The 27,951-nt window shown below is 51.4% G+C and overlaps 2 protein-coding genes across 2 annotated transcripts in view; one reads left to right on the top strand and one right to left on the bottom strand.

Moving 5' to 3' along the window:
* The first annotated feature begins 518 nt into the window (after positions 1 to 518).
* Positions 519 to 12,844, top strand: OAZ2 (ornithine decarboxylase antizyme 2). The gene is given in 11 exon segments (XM_028506826.2): positions 519 to 734; positions 9,404 to 9,444; positions 9,447 to 9,478; positions 9,480 to 9,512; positions 9,514 to 9,560; position 9,729; positions 10,764 to 10,841; positions 10,843 to 10,952; positions 11,752 to 11,814; positions 11,816 to 11,835; positions 12,093 to 12,844. Coding segments are annotated over 11 exon segments (726 nt in total). The 5' UTR covers positions 519 to 714; the 3' UTR covers positions 12,374 to 12,844.
* Positions 12,845 to 14,372: 1,528 nt separating this feature from the next.
* The window catches only part of ZNF609 (zinc finger protein 609), a 196,995-nt gene continuing 183,416 nt past the window's right edge, over positions 14,373 to 27,951 (bottom strand). The window contains 18 exon segments of the mRNA XM_028507153.2: positions 14,373 to 19,000; positions 19,311 to 19,389; positions 19,858 to 20,074; positions 20,555 to 20,730; positions 22,134 to 22,518; positions 23,413 to 23,534; positions 23,537 to 23,671; positions 23,674 to 23,788; positions 23,791 to 25,015; positions 25,017 to 25,110; positions 25,113 to 25,188; positions 25,190 to 25,210; positions 25,212 to 25,294; positions 25,297 to 25,479; positions 25,482 to 25,604; positions 25,607 to 25,727; positions 25,729 to 25,741; positions 26,962 to 27,049. Of these exon segments, the coding sequence (XP_028362954.1) occupies positions 19,316 to 19,389; positions 19,858 to 20,074; positions 20,555 to 20,730; positions 22,134 to 22,518; positions 23,413 to 23,534; positions 23,537 to 23,671; positions 23,674 to 23,788; positions 23,791 to 25,015; positions 25,017 to 25,110; positions 25,113 to 25,188; positions 25,190 to 25,210; positions 25,212 to 25,294; positions 25,297 to 25,479; positions 25,482 to 25,604; positions 25,607 to 25,727; positions 25,729 to 25,741; positions 26,962 to 27,049 (3,251 nt within the window). The 3' untranslated portion in view covers positions 14,373 to 19,000; positions 19,311 to 19,315.

Genomic DNA, 27,951 nt, shown 5'->3' with positions numbered 1-27,951 from the left:
TTGAATCTGCACTATGAGTTGAGGTACCTGAGATCTGTGGGCCTGGGCTCAGTCTGGTAATGGTGCTAATATGAACCTAGTATTCTTAAGAATGCAGATTTTGTTTTGCTTTATATCCTTCCAGAACCTACAAATGACACAGCCGTGCTCGATCCGCGCAATCAAGTAGTCTACGTCAGGTCAAACCTCAAAAAACTCTACTTGAAATGCAATGCAACTCCTGGGCAGCACAGTTACAGCCGTTACCCCCACGCCAAACTTCTCACCCGGACCCTCACCCGGACCCTCCCCCCACCTCCCCCCACCTCCCCCCCACCTCCCCCCACCTCCCCCCACCTCCCCCCACCTCCCCCCACCTCCCCCCACCTCCCCCCACCTCCCGCTCCCGGCCCCTGGTGCGCCTGCGCGGAGGCGGGGCGGTGCCTTGCCCTTTGTTGTGAGCCCCAGTTTCCCAGGACACCGCGCGGCGCTGAGGTGGGGCTATGCAGATGAGGAACTTGGGGGCGGGGCGGTTGCGGCGGCGTCGGCGGCGGCCGGGGAGGGTCAGTTGGAGGCAGGCGCTCGCTGAGGCAGGAGGAGGGCTCTGGGCCCGCGGCCTGACAGGGACTTAACCCGCGAGATCGGCCCCGCGCGCGCGCGACCCCACACCCACCCACTCATCCACCTACCCACTCCCTGCGCCGCCTCCTCCCACCCTGAGCAGAGCCGCCGAGGATGATAAACACCCAGGACAGGTAACGGCCCGGCCCAGGCTCCCCGCCCCCATCCTCCTCTCACTGTCTCCTGACGGCCTCCTCCCCCACCAACCAGCCGGCTCCCGCCCCCGCAGCGGGGCGCCTGTCGCTCCGCTTTCAGACCCTTCCCCACTTCAGCCACCCCAGTCCGAGCCCAGTCCCCCACGGGGCCTCCTTCCGTCCTTCAGCCCCACTCCCGCCAGCCTTGCCCATCCCCCTCCTCCGGGCCTCCTCCAGTAAGGCCCCCGCAAACCGGGGCCCAATCCTCCAATCAAGTCCCCATTTTCCTTCAGCTCCGCCGAACGGTGCCCTATTCCCCAAAGTGGGTTTTTCCTCCTTAGAGATTCTCCAAATTGTTTCCTATCTTCCTCAAATCTTTCCTCCCCCCTCTTTAAGTCACTTAATCCTACCCTTTGAATCCCTTCCCTCATTCAGACTGCACCCTCCAACCAGATCTCCCTCTCATCACTGTTGCTTCCTCCTTACCGCCCCCACCCCTCCGCCCCAGTCAGGCTCCATCCTTAAGTTCTCGGTTGGACCCATCGTCACCCATCCCCCTTCCAGTCCTCATAGCCTTTGCTAGGATGCCCGGCCCTCTCCTTAGTCCTTCACTTCAGTTTCATTTCTTCCCTTCCTCCCTCCCGTAACACCCCTTTCCCAGTTAGGCCTCATTTTTCCTGTCTCCCAACCTCATTTCATTGATTTCTCCAACACTTTGGACTTGACCCCTATCTTCCATCCTGTTGCCCTAAATGGGGTTCCCCCAAACACTCTTCTAAATACTCCTGCACTTTAAACACTCTCAACTGGAACTCATCTTTACTTTCACTCCTCCCATCTTAACTGAACCCCTTCTATAAATCAGTAGATCACAGAACTCAGCCCACCCTGGTTTCCATGGAAGGCTTACCCTCTTTCCCTACCTCCAGTGCCTCCATACTCTGGACCCTGGGCCTTTGCAAAGTTTCCTCCCTCAAAACCCGGCCCCTGTTAATTGGAGAGAAAGGCTGCACGTCTTTCTCACACAGAACCAGTGGTTTTCTAAACTTAGATCAAATATACTCTCCCCTGCTCAAAATAGGGAGAATTCATCGTTTAGCTTTCCTCTTTACCTCTCCTCTTTTTTTCCACGGCAGCCCTTGTCCTCCCCCTCCCCCTCAAACACTCCATGTTTCTGCTCCAGACTCTTTGAAACTGTTCCATAGTTTCCCGATTCCCCAAAAATTTGAACACCAATCGCTTCTCCATCAGAATGGCTTCCATTTACAATTTGGGTCTAATTATCTTCCTCCTATTTTCCCTAGACTTGTGCTGCCCCCTCCAAAATGTGTCTGAAGCTCATTAGTTCCCCACACTGGCCCCTTTGTCCCCATATTTGGGCTTATGGCCTCTGTCCCTCACTTGGGCCTTATAATTTTGCAAGCAGATCCATTTCTTGCAGATCTTCCTTAAATTGTGCCTTGATCAAAACTAGACTTTAGTTTCTCTTATAAACATGGCCTTTCTTTCTGCCTTTTTTTTTTTTAACATAGGGCTCTGATTACCACTCAAGGTTCTCTCTCAAACTTGGGCTCCTGTATCACTAAAATGGCCTCTAACTTGCCTTTTCCCACTCCTTCACAGCAAGCACCATCCTTAAACAGTCCAGCTGGGTCTTTGGCTTTTCTTATTCCTCAGTGCTTCTTAACTCTGGCTGCATGTTTGAGAAATCAGTCCACTGGGTCCTGCCTCAACTACCTGCTGTAATTGGCATAGGGTGTGGCCCGGTTATTAGTACATGTCTATAAGGCTCCCTGGGAATTTTGGTGTGCAGCCAGGTTCGAGAAACGCTGCCTTTGCACCCCTCCCCACAGAAGACCCTTCCTGTCATTTTCCTTTTGTGGATGTCAGCCCTTTACTGAAAAGGGCCTTGTCTTCAGGGATTTCCTTAGTTTTTCTGTCCCAGGTACTAACCAGAAATACCCAGGGTACCTGCAGCAGCCTTTTAAATTCTCCTACCTTTAGTTACTTAGTTCTCAGCCAGTGGCCATTGTCATTTTCAGACTGTTGTCTAGCCCCCACACTTCTATTTCTTTCCTATATGCAGAAAGAAAATGCACTCCTCATTTCCTGTTTTTTATGGTCCAATTTTCCCCCATTACCCCACCTCCCAAGACCTCTACCTGCAGTCCCATTCTGCTGTTACCTTTTTATTTTCTGAGACTCTCCATGTCCATTGCCCTCTGCAGTCCTGTCTTTTGTTCCATCTTCTCTAACCCAGCCCTTCTGGAGCAGAAAAGGTGGAGGTAGATGTATACCTGGATGGTGCTGGATGCAAAAGGTATTACTTGTGGTGGAGAGAAGGCTGTGTGTGTTCTGAGGACAGACGGCAGAATGAGGTGCAGGGGTGGAGGGAAGCAGAGGATCCTACAGGAATACCACCTTTTCTGGTCTTTATGTTTGTCTCCACAGTGGGTTTGGAAGGTGGTATGGACTCAGCAGGCATTCTTTGGGGTCCTTGGGAACAGCAATTAAGGGTCTTCACTGACTGTGAGGTTGAGACCTGAGTTTTAGTTCTGGCTTAGCCAGTGCGCTTACATGTAAAAAGAGGGGGTTGGGTTCACTTAACTTGAGATTCCTTCCAGCTTCCTAAGTGGCAAAACAGGCTTGCTTTTCTCCAGGGCCCTTGCTTAGTGTGTTGGTAATTTGAGGGGCTTGGCTGTGTGACAGGCAGGTGGAGGGCGGAGCCAGCTGGCCTGCCAGGGCTAGGCAGGAGCAAGGCCTTGGATCAGGCTGCTCCACTTTGGCCTGGGGGGTGGGGCGGTGTGTGCAGGGTGTCTGGTTTCTTTGAGTTATGGCAATCCTGTTTCCATAGTATGTTTCCCAGCCTCCTCTGGGCTGCCTCTTAACTTTTCTAAACAGAATCCTGGTAGAGCCTTAACTAGGGATTCTGATAAGAGCCGGATGTTCTTGGTGTTTTGTATCCCCAGAGGGGCAGCTGGCTGAGAGTTGAACTCCCATTGGGTGGGGGATGGGCTTTCCAGCGTCCCTGGCTCCAGTGAAATATTCGAGAGGTAGGAGCTTGGTTTCCTGGAAGAAATAGTTGCGGAGGAGCCACAGTATGTTTTGAAAACAGGCTCTTCCTTTCCAGTTTTGTTCTCATTAGTACCTCCAGAATGTCAAAATGCCTGGTGGCCGGGGAAGGAAGAAGACACAAGTACCAGCACTGTTTTTATTATAGCTTTTGAATGTGAGGTTCAAATCCAAGGAAATCAAGTGTCATGGCCTTTCTCTTCCTGGATTTGTAGGGGCAGGAAGATAGTCTCTGACTAGGTCTGGCTCAGTACCTGTGACACTACGGTATGTGGAGAAGAGATCGCCCTGGCTCAGGGTCTGTTTATAATCGGGCTTCGAGGAGAAGCGTTGCTGCTACAGGTGCTGTTTCTGGGCGTGGACAGGGTACGAGAGTGCACCAGAACTACTTGAGCCCCTTCGCTGGGTGGTTCCCTGGGAATGGGACTTCTGTCTCTTCCCCTCAAAGAATTTGGTTTTATGTATTCCTTATTTGATGGCACTGTGGCTTGTTGGATGTGGGGTGGTAGGGAGAGGAAGTTTCCCTGTTGGGTGCCTTCAAGGTCACCCCAGAGAGGAAGAGAGAGAGTGAGACTCCTAAGATAGTCAGGAATTCCCCCAAACTGGAGATATACTTCAGAAAGCACTGCGAACTAATACTTCCTCACTCTGCCAAGAAATCCAAATTTAGCCTCAGAGCTGCTGAGAAATATGAAAAACGGGACTGAGGATTGGGGTAGAGGGATGATGTCACATATGTGCTTTCATAGGGAAAAACAGCGATCCATCCCGTTTTGAAATAGAATGCATTACTGATTCAGGTTGGTGCCATGATTTGGAAGGCTGTGAAGCCTAATTGAAAGCTATAGATGAGAAAGGGCCAAGTAGGTGAGCAAGAATTTTGTTTCTCAAAATGATCCAAACAGGTAGCTCACTGTTAACAGCAGAATAAAATGCTTTGTGTAAGATAGCCTTAAGAAAATTTCCTAGGCCTTTCATACTATATAAACAATGAAGCGATTCATCCTGGGAAGAGGCCAGAATTGGGTGATGACTTTATGATAAAAACTAGATGGAGGTACTTAAAATGTAAACTGAAGGTCTGATTTAAAGCATGATTACCTAGCTCTCCCCCAGCCTCTGATGGCACCTGTGGCTGGGCCCACCTTTGGCGGAAGGTGTGGCAGTGTCATCTGTGTAATTAAGATGAGTAGATCTCAGAGGCACAGATATTCTAGCTGCCGCTGTGTGTTTCTTGTGGAGAATCAACCAAAAGCCCGTTTTGATTTCAGTCTGTGATTCAGAGTGGTGATGTCATTTTCTTTATAATCAGGCTTAGCAAGTAGACTCCCTTTGGCACACAGAAGAGCCCCAGTGAATAACTTATGCCTGGCGTCTGACCAGCGCCCTTTTTCAAATGGAAAGGGAACTGGCAGCTGGAAGTCAGCCTCTGCCCACACTCTAGACTGGAGGTGGCCATCACCTCCCACCTTTCTTCATGTTTCTGTTTGGCCAAGTGTGATTGGCAGCCCTAGATTGGTCCCTCTGCGCAGGGGGTGGTCATCAGAGACCTTCCTAGTCTTCAGAGTGAGAGCAGCTTGTGTGTGGAAGCTGGGCACTGTAGTGTTCTAAGAAGCAGGGCCAGAGACAGAAATGGGTCAGGAGAATATGAAAGGGAGGAGTGAATGCAGGATGTTTGGGGATATGGTTTTTATGTTTTTTAACTTGATACCACAAAGTGGGTGATACCAAGGCTGCCTGACCTTCTTCTGTCATGTAATAGAAACTGGAGAGAAAGGGTACAGACTTCAGCTCAGGTCACTGATTCAAGTAAAACATGATCAAAAGTATATGAAGGAGAATATGAAATGAAGTATTTGTTAAATTTAGCTGAATGGAAGTTAGCCACAGAATTAACTTTTTTTTAAGATTTTTATTTATCTTTTTTAGAGAGGGAAGGGAGGGAGAAAGAGAGAGAGAGAGAGAGAGAGAGAGAAACATCAATGTGCGGTTGCTGGGGGCCGTGGCGTGCAACCCAGGCATGTGCCCTGACTGGGAATCGAACCTGTGACACTTTGGTTCGCAGGCCGCGCTCAATCCACTGAACTACACCAGCCAGGCTAGAATTAACTTTTATATTAAGTCTCTATGTAATAGGCTACTCACTTTGAGCAAAATTAATGTAAAATCAAAACTGACATCAACTGGAAGTGATTTTTGGCAGGAGATCCTTTATTGAGAAATTTGAGGTTACTTTCTTTAAATGGTAAGCACCCTACAGATTTAAAAACAGGATCTGAATTATAAAACTTTGATTTATCAGCAGCGTTCCCCTGAAATACATCTGCTTCATGCACTGCCCGTCTGTAGCCAGTGGATGAAATTACAGCCTCCTAAGGACATTTCAGACAATAGTCACAGAATGCTTTATGTCGGAGGCAGCAGGATATGAGGGGAGCACACACGTATCCTGAGGAGTGTTTCCAAGAGCATGTCCAGTAACAACCGAGCAAATAAAAGGCACTAACAGATTGGCTCTAATCTCCCATCTCGCTTCCGAATTGACTTGGGTACCTGACACCCTCATTTCCAGCATGGTGTATGTTTTTCTTCTCCAAGAGCAGGACCAGCTGTGCTGTGTGTTTGGGTTTATTCTGATACATTTGATTCTCTTTAATCAGTCTCTTTTCAGCCTCTAGATTGAGTTTAAAGCAACCTTTTGGCAGTAGAGATGAAACCAGTCCTGCCCCGCAGTGGGGTGAGGCAGGATGTGAGGAGAGGCTGGAAAATAAGCATTGGAACCAGTAGGAACACAACTAAACTGAATACGTAGTCTGACCAGGTTTGGATCTTGTGACAGGAAGACTTGTGTTTAGAAGCCATTTCTCTTGCGCTTAAGTGCCTCTAGGATCCTCTTTTCCTGCTGAGGTTGGTGACGTATTTTGCCACAACACCATTTGAACACTGAAGTTAATCCAACAGAGAAGGCCACTGCTCTCATGCCCCTTACTTTCTTTAATTACCACATCTGTACCCATCTCCCTCCCTTCTCACTGTGGAATTGATGGTTAGGTTTTTTGTGAGAAGCAATTTGCCATTTACAGCAAGTAACTCAAACAGATCCAGTATAGTGAACAATGAAGATAATTATTGTGATCTGCTGTCTATTAAGCGTATTCCAAACCCCAGCTGTTTCAGGAACTGGAACTGGATTACCTACATGGGGGCCAGAAACCCCTTCCACCCCTTCTCACATGCACACTTGCTGTGTAGACTGTGGGGGAGGAGGAGAGCTCCCAGGATCTTTGTGTGTGATGGCGGAAGAAAACAATTTGTTACCGGTGGAATAGACTTCTTGCATTTATCTGAAGAGGAGTGAGATCAGGACCCCAGACACATCACAGGCTCATACATTCGTGCTGGACACAGGGCAGACCCTAAGGGCTTTTTCTAGGAGGACAAAGGGGGTTCTGGATCTGAAGAAAGGAAAACCCACCTTGGACTTACTCAGTGGCTTGGTGCCAGTGTTTCTGCCATTTGCATGTGAAAATTAGTTTGGCGTAAAGATGGTGGTTGGAATGCAGGTGAGGAGTTGACTGCGGCTCTCCCGTCTAAAGACCGAGGAAGGGTGATTCTCTGGAAGTAGGAGCCTGAAGTTAAGTGAGCTAGTACCAGAATCCCAGAATTGCAAGGACCTTCCTTGGTGATCTGGTTGTTTGGTGAACCCATGTAGTTCTGGTATAATAGGGGGCTATAACTCATCTGTCGACCCAGAGGAGGTTTGCCCAGACCTTGGTAACTTCACTGAGCAGTACAAGCAAGCCCGCTTTCTCCAGAGGCCTGGAGTGGCCACTAGGGAATGGGAAGGGAACTGCAGCCTGTGGGGTGTGTGTGCCTTCGTTTGGGGAAATGCACAGCCATCCTGTTTTTTCTAATCTGGACACTCTACTCTGTTCTATCCCTTAACACGCTGGAAGGGGGGATTATAACAGCTCAGCATCCCTCATAGAAAGTAAATCCCATCCTCGAAAACAGTAGTGTAGTCTTCAGTCATGTCCCTTCTAGTGTCTCTTGGTGAGGCCAGGAGTGGGGGAGATGAAGGTGCCCGGAGGCTCTCCGGAGGAGGCAGAAGGTAGCGCTTGTGGTTACCACCCTCAGGTGCTGATGCTGCGAAAGGCCCACTGACTGCCCTGGGAACGCCAACTCCCGGTGAGGTTTCCAAGTGTAATTTTAGGCCCCGTTGAAATCCTTGAAGACAGAGGAGTCAAGCTAGAGTAGTGATGGGTTTGGACTTCCTATCTCGGCTGGAATGCTTGTACAGGTCTGTTTGTACTGAGGGCCTCAGTGGGCGGCCCCTGTGGTACCATTGCCGGATTAGGTGTGAGTTCAGTCCTGTTGCTCTGAGCCTCTGTGAAAAACCCCAATCTGACATGCAGCACCATATAAAGCAAAGGACAGGGTGAAGAATAGAGCCTCATGTTGTTTTACAACTGATTTCCAGGGGGGGAGCCTTGATTTATAGCATTTGCTGATTTCTGGGGTGAAAATACTTCTCCTGGAGCTGATGCCAGGCTGCCACATGGTCCCCTTAAGCACCCAGTGGGGAAGAGACATTCACTGCCGGGCGAGCCGACCGAGTTGTGGTGCAAGCGCACAGACGGGTTCCTCTTCATTGCTTCACCTGCGCCTGGCCTTGGAGTCAGCCTAAGAGGGCATTACTCAGATTCGAAGTGGGGCAGTGGGCAGACCTGGAGCCCTGTTGGATCCACCTGAAAAATCATGGTGGCTGGTCGGGGCCCATATCTGGAGATGATTACTGGGTCTCAGCATGTTTGTCTGCTCCAGCAGTCCCCACCCCCCCCAGTCCTTGAGGGCCCATTCTGACCATGTCCACATTGCCTGAACTCCTGGTGCTCAGGTCAAATTCGAGCAAAGGGCAAGGAAGCCCAGCATTTGGTGGCACACCAGGACAAACTGGAGATACTGTAGTGGCCCTGTACTACAGTGCACCTCCTCTCTGGAGCCAAGTCCCTGGATTTAATTCAGTTCTTAACCCTAGATGGATTTGGGTAAGCAATTTCTGTCAAGTTACTCCTATTTAGATCAGGGAGGAGGCCAGATTTGGAAAAGTAGCCTTGGGAACTCCTCAGGGACAGGTTACCCAGCCCACGTTGACTTCCTGAGGCCTGTATGTCTCTCCAGCCTGAAGTGATTGTGTAGGCTTCGTGGTTTTGCCCATAGGTTGTTGAGACACTGCTGGGGTAAGGAAATGGGCTGTCGGAAGATACAGGGCTCTGGGCTTAGCAGGCAAGCCAGGTCTGGCTCCACCCAAGGGCCGCCAGCACCGAAGAGATTTGTTTGTTGTCTGACAGGTCCTCCTCTGCTCAGATACTTGGCTGGACCCCCTTAGCCCTTCCGGTACTGCCTGTGCTTCTGTGGGGCGGTGGGCTTCTGTCCTTCAAGAGCAGAGGCGGTTCCAGAAGCTGCAGCCGAAAAGACTGGCCCAGTGGTGGAGCCTGAGAGCACTTATTTAAGGAGAGCCAGCTGGGGGTTTGGGGTGGGTGAATTAAATGTTCAAGTTTTGGTGTTTACACTCTCACCTTCTCTGTCTCTTGCAGTAGTATTTTGCCTTTGAGTAACTGTCCCCAGCTCCAGTGCTGCAGCACATTGTTCCAGGGCCTCTGTGGTGCTCCTGATGCCCCTCACCCACTGTCGAAGATCCCCGGTGGGGCGAGGGGGCAGCAGGGATCCTTCTCTCTCAGCTCTAATATATAAGTTAAGAAGGACCCCGGGACAGAGCCTTCTTCGACTCCCACTGCGCTGCTGGTTAAGGGCAGTTATCACTCCCTTAGTTTTCCCAGCTCAGGCCAAGCCAGTAGGGGGATTGGAAGGAGGATTTTTTTCAACTGTGGCTGCTGTGTGGCTTTTGGGGAGTACTGGAAGGGTATCAGCGCCCAGCAAACACCCTGCAATCTTCTCAGCTTGATGGTCAGTGTAGTGCCGGTTTAGGGTCTGGAGTGGGAGCGGTGCAAGAGCCCTTTCTGGTGCTACTTCTTCCTCAGTTTCTCTTGAGAAATACCAAGGGCCATTTTCCCATTGTCCTCGCCCTTTGGCATCCTGACTTCATCCCTTACCAACCTGACTGGGGAGGTGGGGGGAGTAGGAAGGCAAGAGAGTCTTGCATCTCTGGCACCTATTACCCTGGCCACATACAGTGCAGCCCAGGGGCGGGCTGTAGAGAACTCTGAGAATCTTGCCTGGGAGTGATCTGGGCTGGGGCAGCCAGCCCTTTGCTGGCTTTCAGTCTCCTGTGATGGAGGCCTAGAAGTTGGTTTAGCTTCTTCCTAAGACTGGCATTGAAGGATAGCAGGGCAGCTGAGCTCTGGTCTCTTGAAATGGTGGCCAGGAGACACAACATGGACCCTGCAGTGGACCTGAAAGCAGGCTGTGGTTGGTCTGGGCCCCCGCCAAGCCCCACACCTACCTTTATTGTTTCTAACATTTCTCTTTCAGAGGGAAGGAAAAGAGTACGGTGTTGGGGACACGCATGCGCTTTGAGTTAGTAGACCTGGTTTGAGTCTCAGCTGTGCTATTACTGGCTATGGAGCCTGGGGGTCAGTTGCTTAATTTGTGTGGGTCTCTGGTATCTCAGATTTAAAATGGTGATATTAACGCCTACCTCAAGTGCTTGTGGTGGCTGAGAAGCGGGAAAGCACCATGCACAGTATTTGGCATCTAGAGGACACTTGGTAAATACTTCCCCCTCCCATCACACTGGCTTTTAGTGTCAGCCAGTCCTAGTGCCTGATGAGTGACGAATGATACTCGGCCAGCATGCAGCTCTCCGTTTTCACTGTGTCCTTTACCCCATGCTACCCTGAGACTGATGGTAGGGGACTCCTCACCACCCCGGTTAGGGAGCCTACAAGTGTGGCCAGAGGCAGTAGTGACATGGTCTGCTGACTGATCTCCTCCCAGGACGAGAAGCTCACTGTGACCCAGGACCTCCCTGTGAACGATGGAAAGCCTCACATCGTCCACTTCCAGTATGAGGTCCACCGAGGTGACGGTCTCTTCCTGGGATGCAGTCCTGTCCAGCCAGAGCCTGTTTGTAGAAATCCCAGATGGATTATTAGCTGATGGGAGCAAAGAAGGGGTAAGGAGCACGTGGGGGGAGAGGGCCCCTTCCGGAGAAAGGCGGGCATATGCTCACTGGGGAGAACAGGAGCAGGGAGTCTGCATTCTTCCCAGCTCCAGGCCTCCCAAGCAGATGCATTTTGAATTTGAAACACGTTATTTTTAGCCAGTAAAACAGGCCTGCACTAGGTTATCATTAAAGCAGGTCATTATCACATTCACCAAATCCCTGTCATTAATCACCCCATGTTTCACTCTTCTCAGCAGACATTAAGCCCTCCTTGAGCCAGCACACAGTGGTGTGGTTCATAAGGCCAGGAAGCTTGGTGAGCCTGTGGGATTTCACTGGGCGGGGCCAGGCCCTCCAAGCAGAGTCACGTGTGGAGGAAGCAAAACCAGTCTTTTGAGGACGGAGTTCTCTTGAGTGGCTCCAGCCTCTTGAGACCCCTTTTGGCAGTGTTGGGGCCCAGGAATTCCTCTTAGTGGCAGGTGGTCATTGTCAACTCTGGCAACTTTGGAGGCCCCGAAAAACTGGGGGTTCTCTTCTGCGGCCCCACACTGTCTCACGAACCACACTAGTTAAGCCGGTCAGTGTTCGTTTCAGAGGAGGAGTCCCTTGTTCCAGGAAAAGATCATGCAACAACGTTTTTCTGAAAGATTGTGCCTTATCCTTTTCTGACTCAGGCTCTGTGGTCTTGAAATAGGAACCTCCTCCCTGAAGTTTTCTCTGTTGATAGTGGGGCTGTAAGCCTCAGAAAGCCTTTTTCGGGAGTAGGTGGTGAGAAGTCTACAGAGGGGGGTAGTGAGCCTAAGTTTTCTTCCTTTGCAGATTGTTAGCACTGCTTGAGTTCGCTGAAGAGAAGATGAAGGTGAACTGCGTCTTCATCTGCTTCAAGAGGCCGGGAAGACAGAGGTGAGGGGTCAAAGCAGCCTGAGACCTGCCTCCCAGAAAACGGGGTCTGGGGATGGGGAGAAGGGGGTCCTGTGCAGTGAGGTGTGGGGCCCTTGAGGTCTCTGTACAAACCGGAGGTGGTCATGGGGGGTAGCACCCGGAGGGTCTCAAGTCAAGGCCTGGCACTCACTCTATCCTTTTTTGTTGTGGGTTTTTCCTTGATTTGACCCTATTCTTACATTTCCTGTAAGTACCCTTTTTACACTTCTCTTCTGCAGCTCCACTCCTGAAGACCTTCAGCTTCTTGGGCTTTGAGATTGTACGCCAGGCCCATCCACTGTGTCCCCTCTCGGCCAGATTGATGTTCATGGTTTACCCCCTGGACCAAGAACTCCGTCCGATGAGGACTAATGGTCAGAGGATGCTTTGCCCAAGAGCCACAGAGGTGGAAGGAGGGGAAGCCGGGCAGCCCTGGGGCAGAGGTGGGAGCTCCTTGCTGTCCAGGGAAGGACGCTGGGGGGCTCAGGGTGAGGGTTGCCTGTTGTGTTCTTGGAGTTGACTTGTTGAAATTGTTTTCCATAAAGAACAGTATAAACATATTATTCACACATAATCACCAATAGTAAAATGAAGATGTTTATGAACTGGCATTAAGAAGCTTTTAAACTGCGCTGTGTGATGTGTAGGGAGGGCGCTGCCCACAGGGGAGGGCCCGTCCAGGTCCAGGGCAGGGCCGGAGGGCCGGTGGGGGCAGCACTGGTCAGCTCAGGCTCCCCAGCTGTGGGGCTTTCTGGTTTTTAATGACTTGTGTATTTCTTCTCCTTGCTTCCTTTCACCCCAGGGGTGCCTGAAGTACCAGCTTTTTGGCCCTTGTGCAGCAGTGTCCTTGAGTTGTTTTTTGACCACGCCACCTGGGCTTCTCTGTGTGCATTTGTGTCCGGCCTGGAGAAAGCCGGTCTGGACCCCTCCTTCTGTACAGCTTACTGTCATCCTGGCATTTGGTTAAGCTGGCTTAATCTGTTTTAATGTTGTCGGTGCATTTTTATAGGGGCATTGAAGTTCACTCCCACCACCAGGGGCTTTATTTAGGGTGCCTGGACCTTAAGAAACTCACTAGCCAAACTCCAATTTCTCAGCTCACAGCCAGGAGTTCTCGGTCCTGGCGGACCAGGCCCAGGCCCCAGCATGTCTCCTTCCTAGTATCACAGAGAGCAGAGAGGAAGAGGAAGCAGCGACTCAGGGCCCAGGGGCTGAGGGGGAATCTTCCTAAGAACTAGATGCCCTGCCTGGCTTAGCACAGTGCTAATAAGTGCACACCTCTGCCCCCAGACCTCTGACAGGTTTCTCCACAATGCCTGAGACCCTCGCTTCACGGGGCCTAGAGGTGGGACTTGGGCTGCAGAAGTGACCTGCCCTTTTCTGTTTTCAAGGAAACAGCTGTTCTAAGGGGGGAGGGAAGGGGGGAGAGATCTAGTCTGGTGAGGGGGGTGGGGGTGTCAGGGAGGCAAGTGTGTTGTGTTTCTGTGTCAATAAACTGATTTAAAGTTGTGGTTGGTCTGTTCCTTATTCTTGTACCAGGACCAGCTTCCCACCACTCCCGTCTGTAGAATCTAGAGCCTAACCTAGTGGGGCTGTGATGTGCGCTTCTCAGGAGAAAAGCCAGAGCGCGGCAGGGCAGACGAGCGGGCTGAGCTCTCTGGGGCCATACTGCCTGCAAACGTGGGGTTGCTAGGAGTCTGGGGCACACTGCCAGAAGCAGCATCAGGCGTGCACACAGCAGCTTCAGCCACACAAAGGCTGTGTCCCCCGGAGCTAAGCCCTTCTTCGGTGGTCTTTCATATAGAAGGCTGGGTCCTGATGGGTTCTGGCTTTTGCATGGAGCTGACATTCCCATTCCTGGAGGTGTTTGAAGGAAGCGGCAAGCGCTTTCCTTAGGAAGATGGTTTTCTCCTCTCAGGGCCCAGGGCCCTGAGGCCTGGCCGCCATTCTCCTTACACCACCAGCCTGCCCCCGATGAGGAAGCCTCAGTGTCACTTGAGGGGACTAGGATGCTTCATCACCTGTGGTCTTCTTTTACTTTCTCAAGGGCTTACTAGGCACTCCCCTTTTCTGTTTTCCTAAGTGAAGTGCTGGGCCTGTTCTTCAACCTCCTGTAGCTTTGGCACTCTCCACTGTTGAGCTGTGGCCGTCTTTACTCCTCTGGTTCTTTGGCCCACTTGCACATTGTTCTTTCTGAAACTTGTGCTCTCACACGGGGTAAGTCATTAACCTTGGAACCTACTGGTATTCATTAAAAGAAGCGAAGCTCAGCACCTTCACTCCTCCGAGGTGTGAGGAGGAGGCTGGGCCTAGAGCCGGTCAGCTGGAATAAGCAGGGCCTGAAGATGTCCTCCACGGAGCAGAAAACCCCTGGAGGCAGCACAGAGGCAGTGACTGAAAAACGACACAACACAGCACAGCCACGTGAATGCCGACAACGGTCAAGTTAACGTAGGCAGTTTAGATTTCAGACGGTAAAACTCAAACCCAAGGAACTTACAAGACAGGTGAAGAACCAAGATAAAACTCAGTCCTTTATTGTCTCTCAAAACTAGGCAGAGTGGACAAGAAATACGCCTGATTCTGCTGCCACTTATTGGCGGGTCTTTAAAACAGCTGGAGTTAGATCAAACCAGAAACCTAGGGAAAGATTTCCCTTAAAACAAACCCAAAAAACCCTTTGCTAGAATAAGACCACTGACAGCAAAGAAATACGGTAGGCACCCAAATCTGCACTCCAATGAAAACAAAGGTAGAATGTTTTGGGGGATGATGGAGAGGGGAGATGTGAAAGGCAAACTAAGTCTAAATTTAAGAACAGGGACATTAAAAACTTTATTCAATAAATACAACAAATAATTTAAAAAATACTTCAGTTCCAGAGCCAATTTAAGAAAAGGAAACAGAAGGAGGGGGAGGGGGAAAATCAAGAGGGAAAGGGGTAAAGTTGAAGAGGTGCAACGATTTGGTTGGGCTGTTTCAGGATGTACCACTCTGTGAGTTTCTGATCACGTGCTCTTGACCCGTAAAACCCTTAGTGCCTGTTCTGAAGGACAGCCCGAAGTCCCCCGCCGGGAATGGTTCTCTGGAGGGCTGGAGGTCTGTGGGGGAGTTTCCCACTTATTTTCTAAAAAACCGTCTATTCTAACTCCCAATTCAGGTTGAGATAGTGCAAACTCTTAGGCAGAAAGCTCCTAGCTGCATAGTTTCACAGGTGAGTGTCCAAAACCAGTGTCTCTGGGAGGTCCCAGAGTACCCAGGGGTCCAAAAGCCACTTCGGTGAAGGGGATCTGAGGGGGAAGGAGGAGAGGCCAGGACACAGGTTAAAGCTCCCGGGTAAGCCGTGGCCAAGCTGTAAAGCACTGCTGGGCAGGAGAGAACTGCAGGGCAGGTAAGTCCTGGACACTGATTCAACAGCTTGCCATCAGCCAGGGAAGGTGGAGCTGAGGATGCACACGGAGCAGACCAGGAAGACAGGGAAGCTGAGAGAACGGAAAGGTAGGGAGGAAGGAGGTGGCAGCTCAGCAGCAAACTCCAGGAGAAATAACCAGCAGCCCTCACAGATTTGTGATTGTCTCTTAAAAAGATGTTATTTTTCTCTTCTTGCCTGAATGTACAAAGGCAAAAAGTAGTAACAGTTTGTATATTATATATTTATATATATATATAAAAAAACAAGGAACTTGGTAATGTACACTTTACAGAAGGGAAGAATCAGGAAGACTGAAATTAAATTCCAACAAAGCAACGCCAATGGAACAAAAGCTATGAACAGCAACACTGCCCCTCCAGCCCGGGCCTCCAGCTCGCCCCAACCTGCTCCCAATGGGGGGCCTGAGCACCAGGCAAGCGGGTGGGCTGGGGCAGGAGGGGCTGGGACGGGGGCTTGGGAGGGGGCTCAATCCCAGGAGGGGGCCCCGTGGCAGAGGATCGTCAGAAAGTGCCCTGGGAATGCCCTAGTAATAAAAACAAATAACAAAGGCCCAGAATTATGGGGCCAGCTAGCTGCCCAGTGGAATCTTGGGGGCATCAGAATAGACAGTGGGATGGCGATAGGGTATATGGGACAATTAGTGACATGGGTGACCTCAAAGCCTGTATATAACTCTTAGCCCCTTCTGCAGTCTTACCCTCCCACTACTGAGGCCAAGTCACCCCACCCCCACCTCGGAGCCTAGAGAGAAGAGATTCAAGAATTACCATTTCATTTCATGGGGTGTGCCCTCTTAACCTTTCTGCATGTGGTCCTTTGACCTTGATGTGTGTGGAGAAGGTGAGATAAGAAGGAAATTTCATACATGTACACATACATGTACAGACAGGGAAGGGGATGAAGGGCAGTGACACACCTCGAGTATGGAAGAGGAGGATGCACACCCTGACCCGAGCAGCAGCTCCGGGCCTTGGCCGTCCTGGCTGGGGGAGAGGCGCTCTCCCTCTGGCTGCTGCACTGCGGGGCCCGATGAACGATGTCTAACAGGAGGCCTGGACTCCTGGGCGGGTGGGGTGGAGGGTGACGGGCTCCGAGAGCCTCAGTCTGGTGATCTGGGGCCTTAGCAGTAAACTTTTCTAGCTTTTGCTCACAGGGGAGGGGTGGAGAGGGAAATCCTTGCTGCATGTCTCGTCCCTCTGACCAGGTCATGGGTTGCCACAGGTTCTGTCACTGGGTTTCTCCTCCCCATGTGGTGAGGCTGGAGAGGGACAGCAGATCCCTTCACTCAGCACTCATCAAGGATCTGTTTCCTCCACTGCTGCTGCTGCTGCTTCGTGCTGTGCAGGGAAGGGAGACTGGACCTCACAGGGTTCTGAGACCAGGAGGGTCGGGGACCAGGGAGAGGCAGTGCCGTCCTGCTGTTATTGGCTTCTACCTGCTCTTCCGGGCAGGATCCAAGAGCCAAATGTTTTTAAGGGGGAAAAAAAAAATAGAAGAAAAAAGCTGTTCCCTTCTGTAGAACCCAAGGCTGCCCTGCTAATATGGAATTTCCCTCTTCTCTGTGTACAGAACAAAGTAGAAAGGGCAGGAATGCAGACCATGCCCACCGATGGGGAAAAATACTCCAAACAATTTCTTTACAATATGTACAGAGCACGCTGGTAAGCCAGCACCACAAATACAACACACAATATTTAAAAACCAACAGGAAAGAGAGACAGGCCCTTGGCTTCATCCCACAGGAGTGTGGGAGGGCACACTCAGGCTGAAATTCAGAGTCATCCTCTTGGTGGTGGTGACTCGGGTTAGGTGGGGTGAGGTGTCCCCACCAACTGTTCTGCGGATGAAAGGGAAGTCACCGCTAGAGCGCTGCCCGCCGAGGTGGCGGGAGGCACAGGGAAGGAGGGAGGCTGCTTGGGGGCCTGCTAAGAGGCCTAAAACGGCGAGTTTTTTGGATGGGCTCAGAACCCAACTGGAACAAGAACATAAAACCTGGAGGAAAGGTCTACAGGCCAGAGGGGTTCCTCTTGGGCAAGAGAGCCTGAGGCTCTCCGGAGGAGGGCTCCGGGGGTCCTGGAAAGCAGCCCCCGCAGGACATTGTGCTTACTTACTGCCCTCCGCCTCCATGCCCCCCACTGTCAGAGCCAAGACCCCGCTTTTACATGGTCACTTTGGCACTCTGGTCACAATACCTCTCTGTAGCCTAGGCTGGTGTCTGTCAGTCTATCTTTCTCTCAATCCAGAGGGTCAAGGACAGGAGAGGAGAACAAAGGGATGATACCTCAAAAGCAAAGTAAGAGCTAAGGCTCCCCACGCCTTGGGGAAGAAGTGCCTCCAACAAAACTACCAAATCATCGTCCATGCCCAGTACACAGAGCGCAGAGCTCGGACGGGATGACTGCTTTTTAAGGAGAGCAGAGAGATGCCTGCTGCCTCCCAGCATGGCTCCCGCTGAGCGCACTCCGTGGCTCAGTGGAGTGACGGCTTGGATGTGTCATCCCAGGGTCTGAGGAACACATAACCTCCCCTGGTCAGTGGCCCCTAAAACAAAAAAATCTGTGTTACAAGAAACAAGGCTCATATTGGCACACACGGGGTTACAGGCTGAGATATAAAACCATGTACTGTGTACAGGGGAACTGGGCTGTCTGTCTTTGTGGCCCTACATGAGACGGACACTCAGATGGCTGGATGGACAGGACATCTCTTAAGAACTGCCTCTGGGCCTTGCCCTCAGGTGACCCGGCAGACTCCAAGGCTACCCAAGCTGAGGAAAACTGTTTTACCCGCCCGATTCTCAAGAACCAAGCAGCAGAGAAGAAGAGGAGAGATCAGTGTGGGCCTCCCCCTGGGAAAGGCACCAAGGGGTCAGGAGGGAAGAGAGAAAAGGGCAAGTGTTGGCTAAGAAGCAGCAGGACTTAGTGGGGGCGCAGGTTCTGTTTCACAGACTCCACTCATGCTCCAGATCCAGCTGACTCCCAGTGTCCCCAGGGAGCCCTGTGCTGGTGTGGGGACCCCTGGCCCTCTGCCTGACGGGCAGCCCAAGGCCTTGGTGGGGGCAAATACCTCGGTCTTCCTTTCCAGGCTGGGCTCTGAGCATTTAAATGTGCTCATGGGAGAGGGGAGAAGTCTTCATGTTTGAAGACCTTGTTTTCACAATTATAGAGAAAACAGCCCCCAATTTCTTTCCTGAGATTCTCATTCCTCCACGTGCTGCCAATTCCCAGGGCCCAGACCGCCGGGAGACGCAGGGTCTGGTTACGGTGGCAATGATGGTGAGAGGGCATGGCTGCTGTGCTGTCTTCGGACCTTACCCAGGGCTGGGGGGGCCCTCCCCGGGGGGGTGGTGCTCCTCTGTCAGGTGACTCGGGTTTGGGGAACAGAGCAGTGACTTCTCTGGGCTGAGGCCACATTCCCCTGGTTGCTCCCCGTGCCTTCATCTCCACAGAGGCCACAACAGTCACGGCTGTGGCCGAGAGAATAAATATTTTTGCTAAGTACCAGCTCTCCAGCTCCTGAGGAAGAGGGAGGGTAGGGGGAGTCCGGGGGCCCAGCGGAGGCGAGATAGCCAAGGGTCTGCCTTCGGTCATGGTGGGAACACGGCAAACAGGATGATCAACACCATTTAACTGATGTCTAAATGGCACCTCCATCACCTCCTTGGGTGAGCCAGTTCCGACCCGTGAAGCTGACTTTATCCGGGCACTTGGTGTTCTGCAAGGGAAACACGGACAGATAACCAGGCACTCAGCCGGCTGGCACAACGACCACAAGGTGGCGCTCCAAGAAAACAAACTGTAGGGGAGGCCGCTACAGGTCTCCCGAGAGGACAGGTGTTCCCCAGCTCCTCTCAGATGCTCATGGCTTCAGGACAGACACGTACAGGAGGCCTGGCCCGGGTTCCACCATTTCCAGATGGCTGGGCCCACACTGCCATCCCTCACCCGGGCTCCACAGACCCTCTGGGATCCAAACATCAGCTCTCCCTGCTCCGTGTGTTGCCCCGAAGTACACAGCTACTTACCATTCTCACCTCCGGGGTGGTGGGTAGAGCGAGGGAGTTGCGCCTTGCTGGCTGGCAACAATGGCTGTGGAAGAGAGCCCTGCGTGAGCAGGGGGACAGGTTAGTGCAGGCCCAGGCCCTTCCCGTTAATAAGCACTTTGTCTTTGTCAGCTGGGTGGGGGTTGGGAGGCGTTTCTCCTTAAATTCCCAACTTCACCAAGTTTTGGGGTGCTGACAGGAAAAAATATGATACTTGGTCAGATGTAGTTGCTGGGCATAGACTGGAGGGCTCCATTTTTCAGCTCTTTGCTTCTCTTTGACTGTGGCACACCTGCTCCTTATTCTCCTGATATGAAAGCCAGTTTTCTGGAGGAGTTTGAGAATCCCCAAGCTCCAAGGGAAGAAATAAATGTCATGTGCTTTACCGATGGTCTGCAGGAGGCTAGGATTCTGACAGATTCAAAGCTCAAAAAACCGAAAATACCCCCCAAACTCGCTGGAGGCCCCTTGCCGTGGGCGACGCTACTGGGGTGGAGTTGAAGGGCGAGGCGGTGGGAACTGAGCTCACCTGCCGCATATGGTAGGTTGTACTGTGCCGGGAGCAAGGAGTACCCCAAGTGGTGGTGGTGGTGGTGGGTGGACATCAGGCGCTGGGAAGGGGAGGTGCGGGGCCGGTCTACGCTCCTTTCACTGGAGCCCGCTGCCCCGATGCTGCTGCAGCCGCCACCACCCCCAACCACCCCACAGCCTCCCCGATCTCTCTCCTGAGAAGTTTTATCACTTATCTGGAAAAGAAAGCAGACACAAAAGCACTACTGTGAGCCACACACGTGAGAGCAAGACACCCAGAGCTCAAATCATGGCTCTTGAAACATGCAGGACCCACCCCCGCCCTGGCCGGGGTGGCTCAGTGGACTGAGGTCTGGCCTGTGAACCGACAGGTCGCTGGTTTGATTCTTAGTCAGGGCACACGCCTGTGTTACGGGCTGGGTCCCCAGTGTGGGGTATACAAGAGGCAACCACACACTGATGTTTCTCTCCCTGTTTTTCTCCCTCCCTCCCCTTCTCTCTAAAAATAAAAAAATAAAATCTTAAAAAACAAAACATGCAGGACCCCTAAGAATCAAGGCGGTGCCTGGGGGAGCCACGGTCAAATCAGCCCAACTGCACTGTGGTTAGGACCTGAACCTGCCCACCTTCTGCCAGCCCCTGATTCCGGCCCCACTGGCGTTTGCTAACAGCCAGTGTAACTGCAGCCCCCTTACCGTGGGGGACTTGCTCTTGTAGTGACTGGCGTGTTGCTGCAAGATGTCCAGGGCTTTGGACTCTGAGCTGGATTTACAGCCGACACTGGGGCTGGCTCGTGCCTTGTCGGCATCATCGCCCCCTGAGACCTTGCTGCCATACGGGGAGAAAGAGTAGCTGGAAGGTAGGTAGGAACCTGGGAAAGGAGAAATCAGTCAGTCAAAGAGATGGGAGCGGTAAAAGAAACTGCTTTAGTGGGCTTGGCTAGGAGGCCATCAGCCTCCCTAGGCACAGGGGTAGTTTCCACCCAGGTGTCTTTGGGCTGAGACCAGTAGTTTGTCCTTTCTTTACTGAGCTCTAGAGGCAAAACCAGCTCAGGGATATTAGGAACATGACTCTCAGTCTCTGGGAACCAACTCCCCCAGAGTTCCAGTCTCCGAGATTCACCTTGGAGAGGGGACAGCCGGGTGGAGCGGTCACAGGAAACGGAGACAGATGGCCTTGGGCTCAGACCCTCCCTCTAAGACTCCCCCAGTTGGGTAGTCTTGAGCATATTGACCACCTTTCTGAGCTTCAGTTTCCTTATTACTGAAATGAAGATACCGAACCTTATTTCACAGGGTGACAGGGAGGATTAAATAATGTAAAGTCCATGAATGCCTAGCGCAGAGCCCGGCCAGATCAGGCACCCATGGAATGGAACTGTTATTTTTATACAGATGAACAGGGGTAACAGGAGGGTGGAAAACCACAGGGTGAGACAATTTCCCATCTGTCTGAAGGCCTGCTTGTCCCAGAGTTTGCCAGAACATCCAGGCTATTGAGGCTGCTCTCCTGAAGGGAGGTGGCAGCTTTAAAGACCGAAACTCTCTCCCACCCCAGAAATGCCACACACGGCTCTTGAGGCAACAGGAACCAGTGAGTGGAGTTAATAAGGTCATTTTCTTCTAACATGTTAAGAAACACAAACTCCTACTTCGTGTCCCCGTCCCAAGCACTCATGGATAGCGGTATAAAAAGCTTATCTTTCCCAAGCTGAACCTTTTCTAGCTGGGCTGCCCCATAATCTGCCTTCCAGCTGCTCTGCCCCTCTGCTGCCTTCCAGCCTTACAGCTGAATGTGATCTTGCCAGTGAACACACGCATTGAATGTTTGAATGTTATTTGTTCCGCATGTCTCTCCTGCTACAATTTAGCTGTAAGCTCCTTGAGGGGAGAAACTAGTCTTCCCTATTTCTTTTGTGTTCTCCACAGTGCTGAGCACCCTGCGAAATGTAGGATACATGTTTAAAAAATCCCAGCAGGGGAAAGATGGCGGTGGGAAAGGGTGGGGTTTACCCCGTTATCCATGAAAAATGACTGTAGAGACAACCTCTAGCTGGCACAAGCGAGGGAGAAGTGGTCCCACAGACTGTAACTAGGGGTCATTCACAGAGTTTGGGTTTAGAGTGGCCACTTCACAGAATGTCACATTCAAAAAAGGGCTGTCACCTACCCGAGCCTCAAAAAGCCTTAGGGCTAAGCAAGAAAACCGGATTTGAAATCTCTGCTTCCCTTCCCTTCCCGCTCAACGGCACGGCCGCCGGAAGGGGTGCCGTACCTGGGTAGTTCTGCATCATCACAGCAGGCATGCCCCGGTAGCTGGGGTGGCTGGGGTCATAGGACTGGCTGTAGGAGTAGCCGTGCATGTAGGGAATATAGGACTGGTGCTGGGTGAGGGGGGAGGACACAGGCACATGGACACTTGGTCGGGGCTCCTTGCTCCCAAGGCGGGACTCCTCAGACGTGGGCAGCTTGCAGTCACTACTTGTGCTTTCCTTCCCATCCTCCTTGGGGACAGAGTCCTTACTCCGACTCCTTTCCTCCTTCAATTTGCGGTCCCGCTCCTCCTTCCACCGCTCATCTTCTGACTTGATGTCTGAGTACTTGGCAGGATAAACATACGTCCACATCCGGGGCTCTGCTTCCTACGACAACCATAGAATGTGCACTGAGTGCATTGTATGGAAGAGGGGCAGAGGGGAGGGGAGAAGAGACAGGGAAGGGGGAACAGGGGAAGGGGGAGGGGGAAACATTTAGGCGCAGAGTCCCAGCAGAAACTCCAGAGCAGACAATACCCGACACCTGGGGCAGAGTAGTGACCGTGGCCTCTATTGATCATTTATAATGAACTCCGGTCCCTTCTGCTTAAAAAGCCTGTCCCCTCCCTGACAAAAATGAACAAGATGTGGGGAAAGAAAAGGAAAATTCATCACTGGGTCTCCTCTAGGACAGAACCAACCTTCTGGGGAAATGACTCTTGGACTAGAAGAGGCCACTCCCTTCCAAGGCTGTTTGGGTTGCTGCAGTGCTCCAGGGCAAGCTCGGGGGTGGAAGGTCAACTGTGGCACAGGGAGGGAAGGGAAGGCTTCCTAAGTCTCTCGAGCCGAACAAGACGTGACATCAAGTCTTGGTTCTACCTCTTCCTAGAAATCTTTTTGAAAGTGACTCAGTCTGAGAGGTGCACTTCCAGTCCATCTAACATTGACAGACTGCCATGAACTCGCCCCACAGGAAAACAGGATGTGGACTAAGAATCAGAACACCTGGTTCCAGTTTCGGCTCTGCTGGGAAAGCCCATACACCCTAGGCAGAATCAGGCTAACCTGCCCGGCCTCTCTTGTCATATGGGAAACACCCTTTACAGATGTAAACATGCTTTTAAGAAACCATTAAAATCATTTACAAAGGTAAAAAATCCCTAAAACTATAGATTCTCTTGCTAATCTGTATTCTGTTGACCTCCTACATCAGGACGGCCTTGATTGTGAGGAAGAGAGAAGACAATTAAATAGTATTTTATTTCTCCCCCAGAACAGTTACCTGTCGGACCAGAGTATCGGATCCACCTCTGCCTGGCGGCCACCACTCAGCACCTGTCTTAGCCTCAGGGCCTCCTTGCCTAGGTGGCTGGCCTCACTCAGCTTCACTTTAAAGTGTTTCTGGGGCCTGGCTGGGAGTTGGAAGAGTCATCTAACTTGGGAATAATGACCGATTTGGCAGGGTCAAGCCCTGGCTCCTTGGCCTTGCCGGGGTCCTGACTCACCAGGTCTGTACAGGCTGGGGCCTTGGTGAGAGGTGGTGGAATTGACGGCTTTGCTTCCACTCTTCCTTGAGTGCTGCCTCCCGCTCCTTCAGGCCCAGCTCCGCCTTCTTGTCCAGTCCCCGCTGCTGCTGCTGCTGCTGCTGCTCCAAGCTCTGCCGCTTCTGCTGCTCGGCTCATACTGCTGCCTGTAGGCGGCGTTGGTGCTCAGGAGGTGGGCGTGGTAGCCCTGGTCGCTGTAGCCGTAGGGGGGCACGTAGGCATACTGGTTGTAGTAGAGGGACTGCATGTACATGCTGGGCCGCTGCTGGATGACCGAGGGCTGCTGACTGGAGCCGCTCATCTCCGGCTTCTTGTCCTCGCAGACGTCATTCTTGCCTTTCCCCTCTATGCTCTCAGGCTCCTCATCCTTTTTTGCCTTCAGGGCCTGGCTTTCCACTCCTGCCTGGCTGCCGGCGTTCAGCGCCCCTGGGCTGGACTGTGCGTAGTTCGGCGAGTAGTAGCTCTCAAAGCCTTGGTAATATGGGGAGTCTTTGCTCTGTGGCTGAGTGGGGAAAAGAGTTTTCTTCGCCCCTTCTTTAACCAACTGTTCGGGGTCCTTTGATTTGACACTGTCCACTTTGCCCTCCCCGTCCTCCCCGGCATCAGAGATGTCGGAGTAGGCAGGGCTGTTGGTTTTGACTGAGCCGGCTTCAGCTCCATTCTGAGTCACTACGTGTAAGGGAGTCATAGGCTGGGTCGGGGTGGTGCTGTCCAGGCGGCTGCTGCCTCCGATGGAAGGGCTGGGGGCGTTGTCTGTGAAGCTGTAGATCTTATCAGCTTCGGCCTTGATGCTAGCCAGTCGGCTCTGGTGGGGGTCTGACGAGCCATTTAGGAGCCCCTCCATTTTCATTCCATCTCCTGATGATTCCCTGAATGGGCTTTTGCCTTCTTCTGCTCGACACACCTTCCCAGGAGTCAGAGGACTTTCAAGTTCCTTTGAAGACTCCTTCTTTTTTTTGTCTTTCTTTTTCTTGTCCTTGGCTGGCGTCAAGGCAGGGTTGATTGCGAAAGGTTCTCCCATCACAGTGGGCTTGGGCTGAATGGGCTTGAGCTGGGGGCTGTTGGGCATGGCTTGGACCACCGTGGTGGTCAGGCCCGAGGAGGAGCCGGGGCTGGCTGCTGTGAAGGTGGCAGTCTGGAAGGTGTAGATCTGCTGCGGGGGGATGGCCGGGGCGATGGGCCGGGCTGACTTTAAGCTCTTTGAAGGCATCTTTCAGGTTTCAAACTAGAGGGTTTTTACACTTTTCTTTTCTATACAACTTCCTTTCCAAAGAGTCAAGGCATCGTTGCTTGTTTCATCCATCACTGAGGGTCCGTCATCAGAACCGTCATTGGACAAGGCGCCAAGGTCTGTGTCCCTCTCCACTCAACTTTTTCTTACAGAGGCCTTTTGTGCTGAACTTGCTGGAAGGAGAAGGGCTGTGGGGCTCTACGAGTCGCACTTTGGGGGTGCTGAGCGGGCAGGGGACAAGGAACCTTTCTGTGAGACAGAGGCGCCGTTGCAGCTCCCGAGGTCTGCGTGGAGGCGGGGGCTCCTCTCCGTACTCGCTGTCCTCCATCTGCTTCTGGCTTGCTGTCATCATCTGTATGGGCATGAGCCTGATGATACTTAAGCCCGTTGAGGTGCTTGTACTTTTGTTGCAGTTTGGGTGGGGACAGTCGATCAGAACCGGGGAGGGACAATTTCTGTCTAGAACAGTGGTTTCCACCTTGGTCCCAGGGAGGGGGCCGGTGGCTGAGCCCATGGAATTCGTACGGACACGCTTGCTCCCTTTGGAGTCCTCTGAGCTAGAATTCAGCTCCATGTCTGAAAGCGGTTTGCTTTCCGCTTATTCACTGAGGAAGGGCTGGCCTTGACATCCTCAGAGGTGCTACTGGCAGGTGGGCGATGCTCTGAGGAATTCTGGCTGCCCCGACGGCCTTTGCTATTGGCTCCTGCCCGAGTTTGCTGCTGCTGCTGGTCCCTTTGCTGTCAGAGGCTGCGGCTGTCTCACTGACAGGTGTGTTACTGTTGGGGCGCATGCGTTTGCCTCTGCCCCGACCGTTCCGCATTTCCAAGTCACTGGTGGGGGGAGTCACAGAACCTGGCAAAGGGACAACACAACAGGATATTATTAAAAAAGAGAAAATGTCTTTAAACCAGTTTAGCTGCAGTCTCCAGAAGAATTGTCCAGATGGTAACTATGAATGAATGAATAGGAGTTGTTAAAGGAACTTTGGAAAGAGTGGGACTGCAAGTGGGGGAGCTCCTGCAGTGCTGCCGGTACTCTGGCTGCACACCATTCCCCCACACCTGGGCTCCCCAGACCCTGGCAGACCACACCCTAACATTAGGGACAAGCTCTGAGGTGCCATTACTCAAATGTCATCTTAAGGTCAAACTGCAATTTACAAACGTCCTTGTGAAAACCCTAGCAGAGTTTAAAAAACTGAAATAGCCCCGGCTGGTGTGACTCAGTGGAATTGAGCACTGGCCTGCAAAGTAAAAGGTCACCTGTTCGGTTCCCAGTTGGGGCACATGCCTAGGTTATGGGGCAGGTCCCCAGTAGAGAGTGCTCAAGAGGCAACCACACACTGATGTTTCTTTCCCTCTTTCTCTTTTCCTTGCCCTCACTCTAAAATAAAATAAATATATAAAATCTTAAAAAAAAAACCCTAAAATATTCTTGAGTTTAAACCTCTGAGAGACAGCTACCATCAAAAAGGATCACTAACAATGTTTGTTCACTGGAAGTTGGCTCTATTGCCTTGGTTGCAAGGTGACTACAGGGAACAGTCAGAGTTCCATAAATCCAGACAAAGGTTTAAACAGGAAAAAAAAAAGTTTAAACAGGACCTCCTCCTCCCCATTTCTACCCAGCTTATGGATGCCTAATTCATTTCTTCTTTTACATTCCAGATGAACACAGGGCCTCCCCTTGTGTCTGCACCATAATGTTCTTTACAAGCTGGGTGTCTTTTCCCTGCCCCCGTATGGCAAAAGCTTTTATTTTATAGAAACACATCTATGATATCTAAGGTGAAAATTACCATTATGAGATGCTGTTAATTTTTTTAATTCTTCCTTTTTTAAATAAATAATTTTTATTTTTCAGTGACAGCTGATGTTCAATATTATACTCGTTTCAGGTGTACAGCCCCAAGCTGGGTATCTTTTACTAGCGAGGGAACCTACCAGGTGACCAAGAGTCTGCTGGTTTGGGGGTCTTCTAAAAACTGCCCGACCCCAGCAGGATGAAGGTACAAGGGATACTGATTCCGGTGGCTGAGACAAACGAAAACTAAAAAGCCGCGGAGTGCTCACCTGGGGGGTGCCCAGTCATGCCGTGTGCAGTCAAGAAGTGTACCTACATACGTCTTGTTCCTCCACGTTACATTCACCACCAACATCCCTGGAAGACAAGAAGACTCAGATATAGACAAGAGAAGCCCTTCTGGCCACTGGGAAGCTTGTTTCCATTTGAGCAGCATTCTGGCTCCTGCAGGAGAGCTGAGGGCTGCTATGGGTCCCAACAGGACAGACGAGATTGGGCCGGAGGAGCTCTGTGGGGACCGCCCGCAGCACTATGAGGGCCCTTAGCGTGGGCGACACTTACAAAATTTCATGGTCCAGCTAAGGTGTATTTTTGTAACTTAAAGAAGTGAAACAACAAATCGATGTTTTTCTCTCCCTTCCCCCTTCTTTTCTCTCTAAATAAAAAACCAAAACCCAAAAACACACATCTTTAAAGAATTGTGTGTTATCTCAAATATACTAAAAAAATACCAAAAAATAACAAAAACACATGTACCCACCACTCAATGATTTACAAGGTTTTGTGCCATTTATGAGTCATGTTTTGGTGTCAAGTCTAAGAACTCTTTGCCCACTGAAAACTTTCTTCTAGGTTTTTTCCCTAGAAGTTTTACAGTTTTCTGGTTTAGTCCTTGGATCATTTTGACTCAGTTTTTGTAAGAGATTATTTATTTATGTATTTGCCCACGATGTCCCTTTGTTCCAATCCCACTCATTGAAAAGGCTACCTTAATCCCAAGAACTGCGTTTGCACCTTTGCTAAAGTCAGTGTGTGTGTCTGCGTGTCTATTTCTGGGTGCCCTGCCCTGCACCACTGGTTAGTTTCAGCGTCTCGCCCTCTGCCAATATCCCAGTCCCATTGGTTACTGCGGCTCTATAACCATCTGAGTCTTCCCACTTTATTCTTTCTCAAAACTGTTTTAGCTATTTTAGTTCCTTTGGCCTTCACACAGAAATTTTAGAATAATTTTATCTATATTCACAAAATATCTTGCAGAA

The sequence above is a fragment of the Phyllostomus discolor genome, chromosome 1, assembly GCF_004126475.2.
Source record: "Phyllostomus discolor isolate MPI-MPIP mPhyDis1 chromosome 1, mPhyDis1.pri.v3, whole genome shotgun sequence".
Lineage (NCBI taxonomy): Eukaryota > Metazoa > Chordata > Mammalia > Chiroptera > Phyllostomidae > Phyllostomus > Phyllostomus discolor.
The sequence above is the reverse complement of the archived record's forward strand: the minus strand, read 5'-3'. Positions and strand labels throughout refer to the sequence as shown.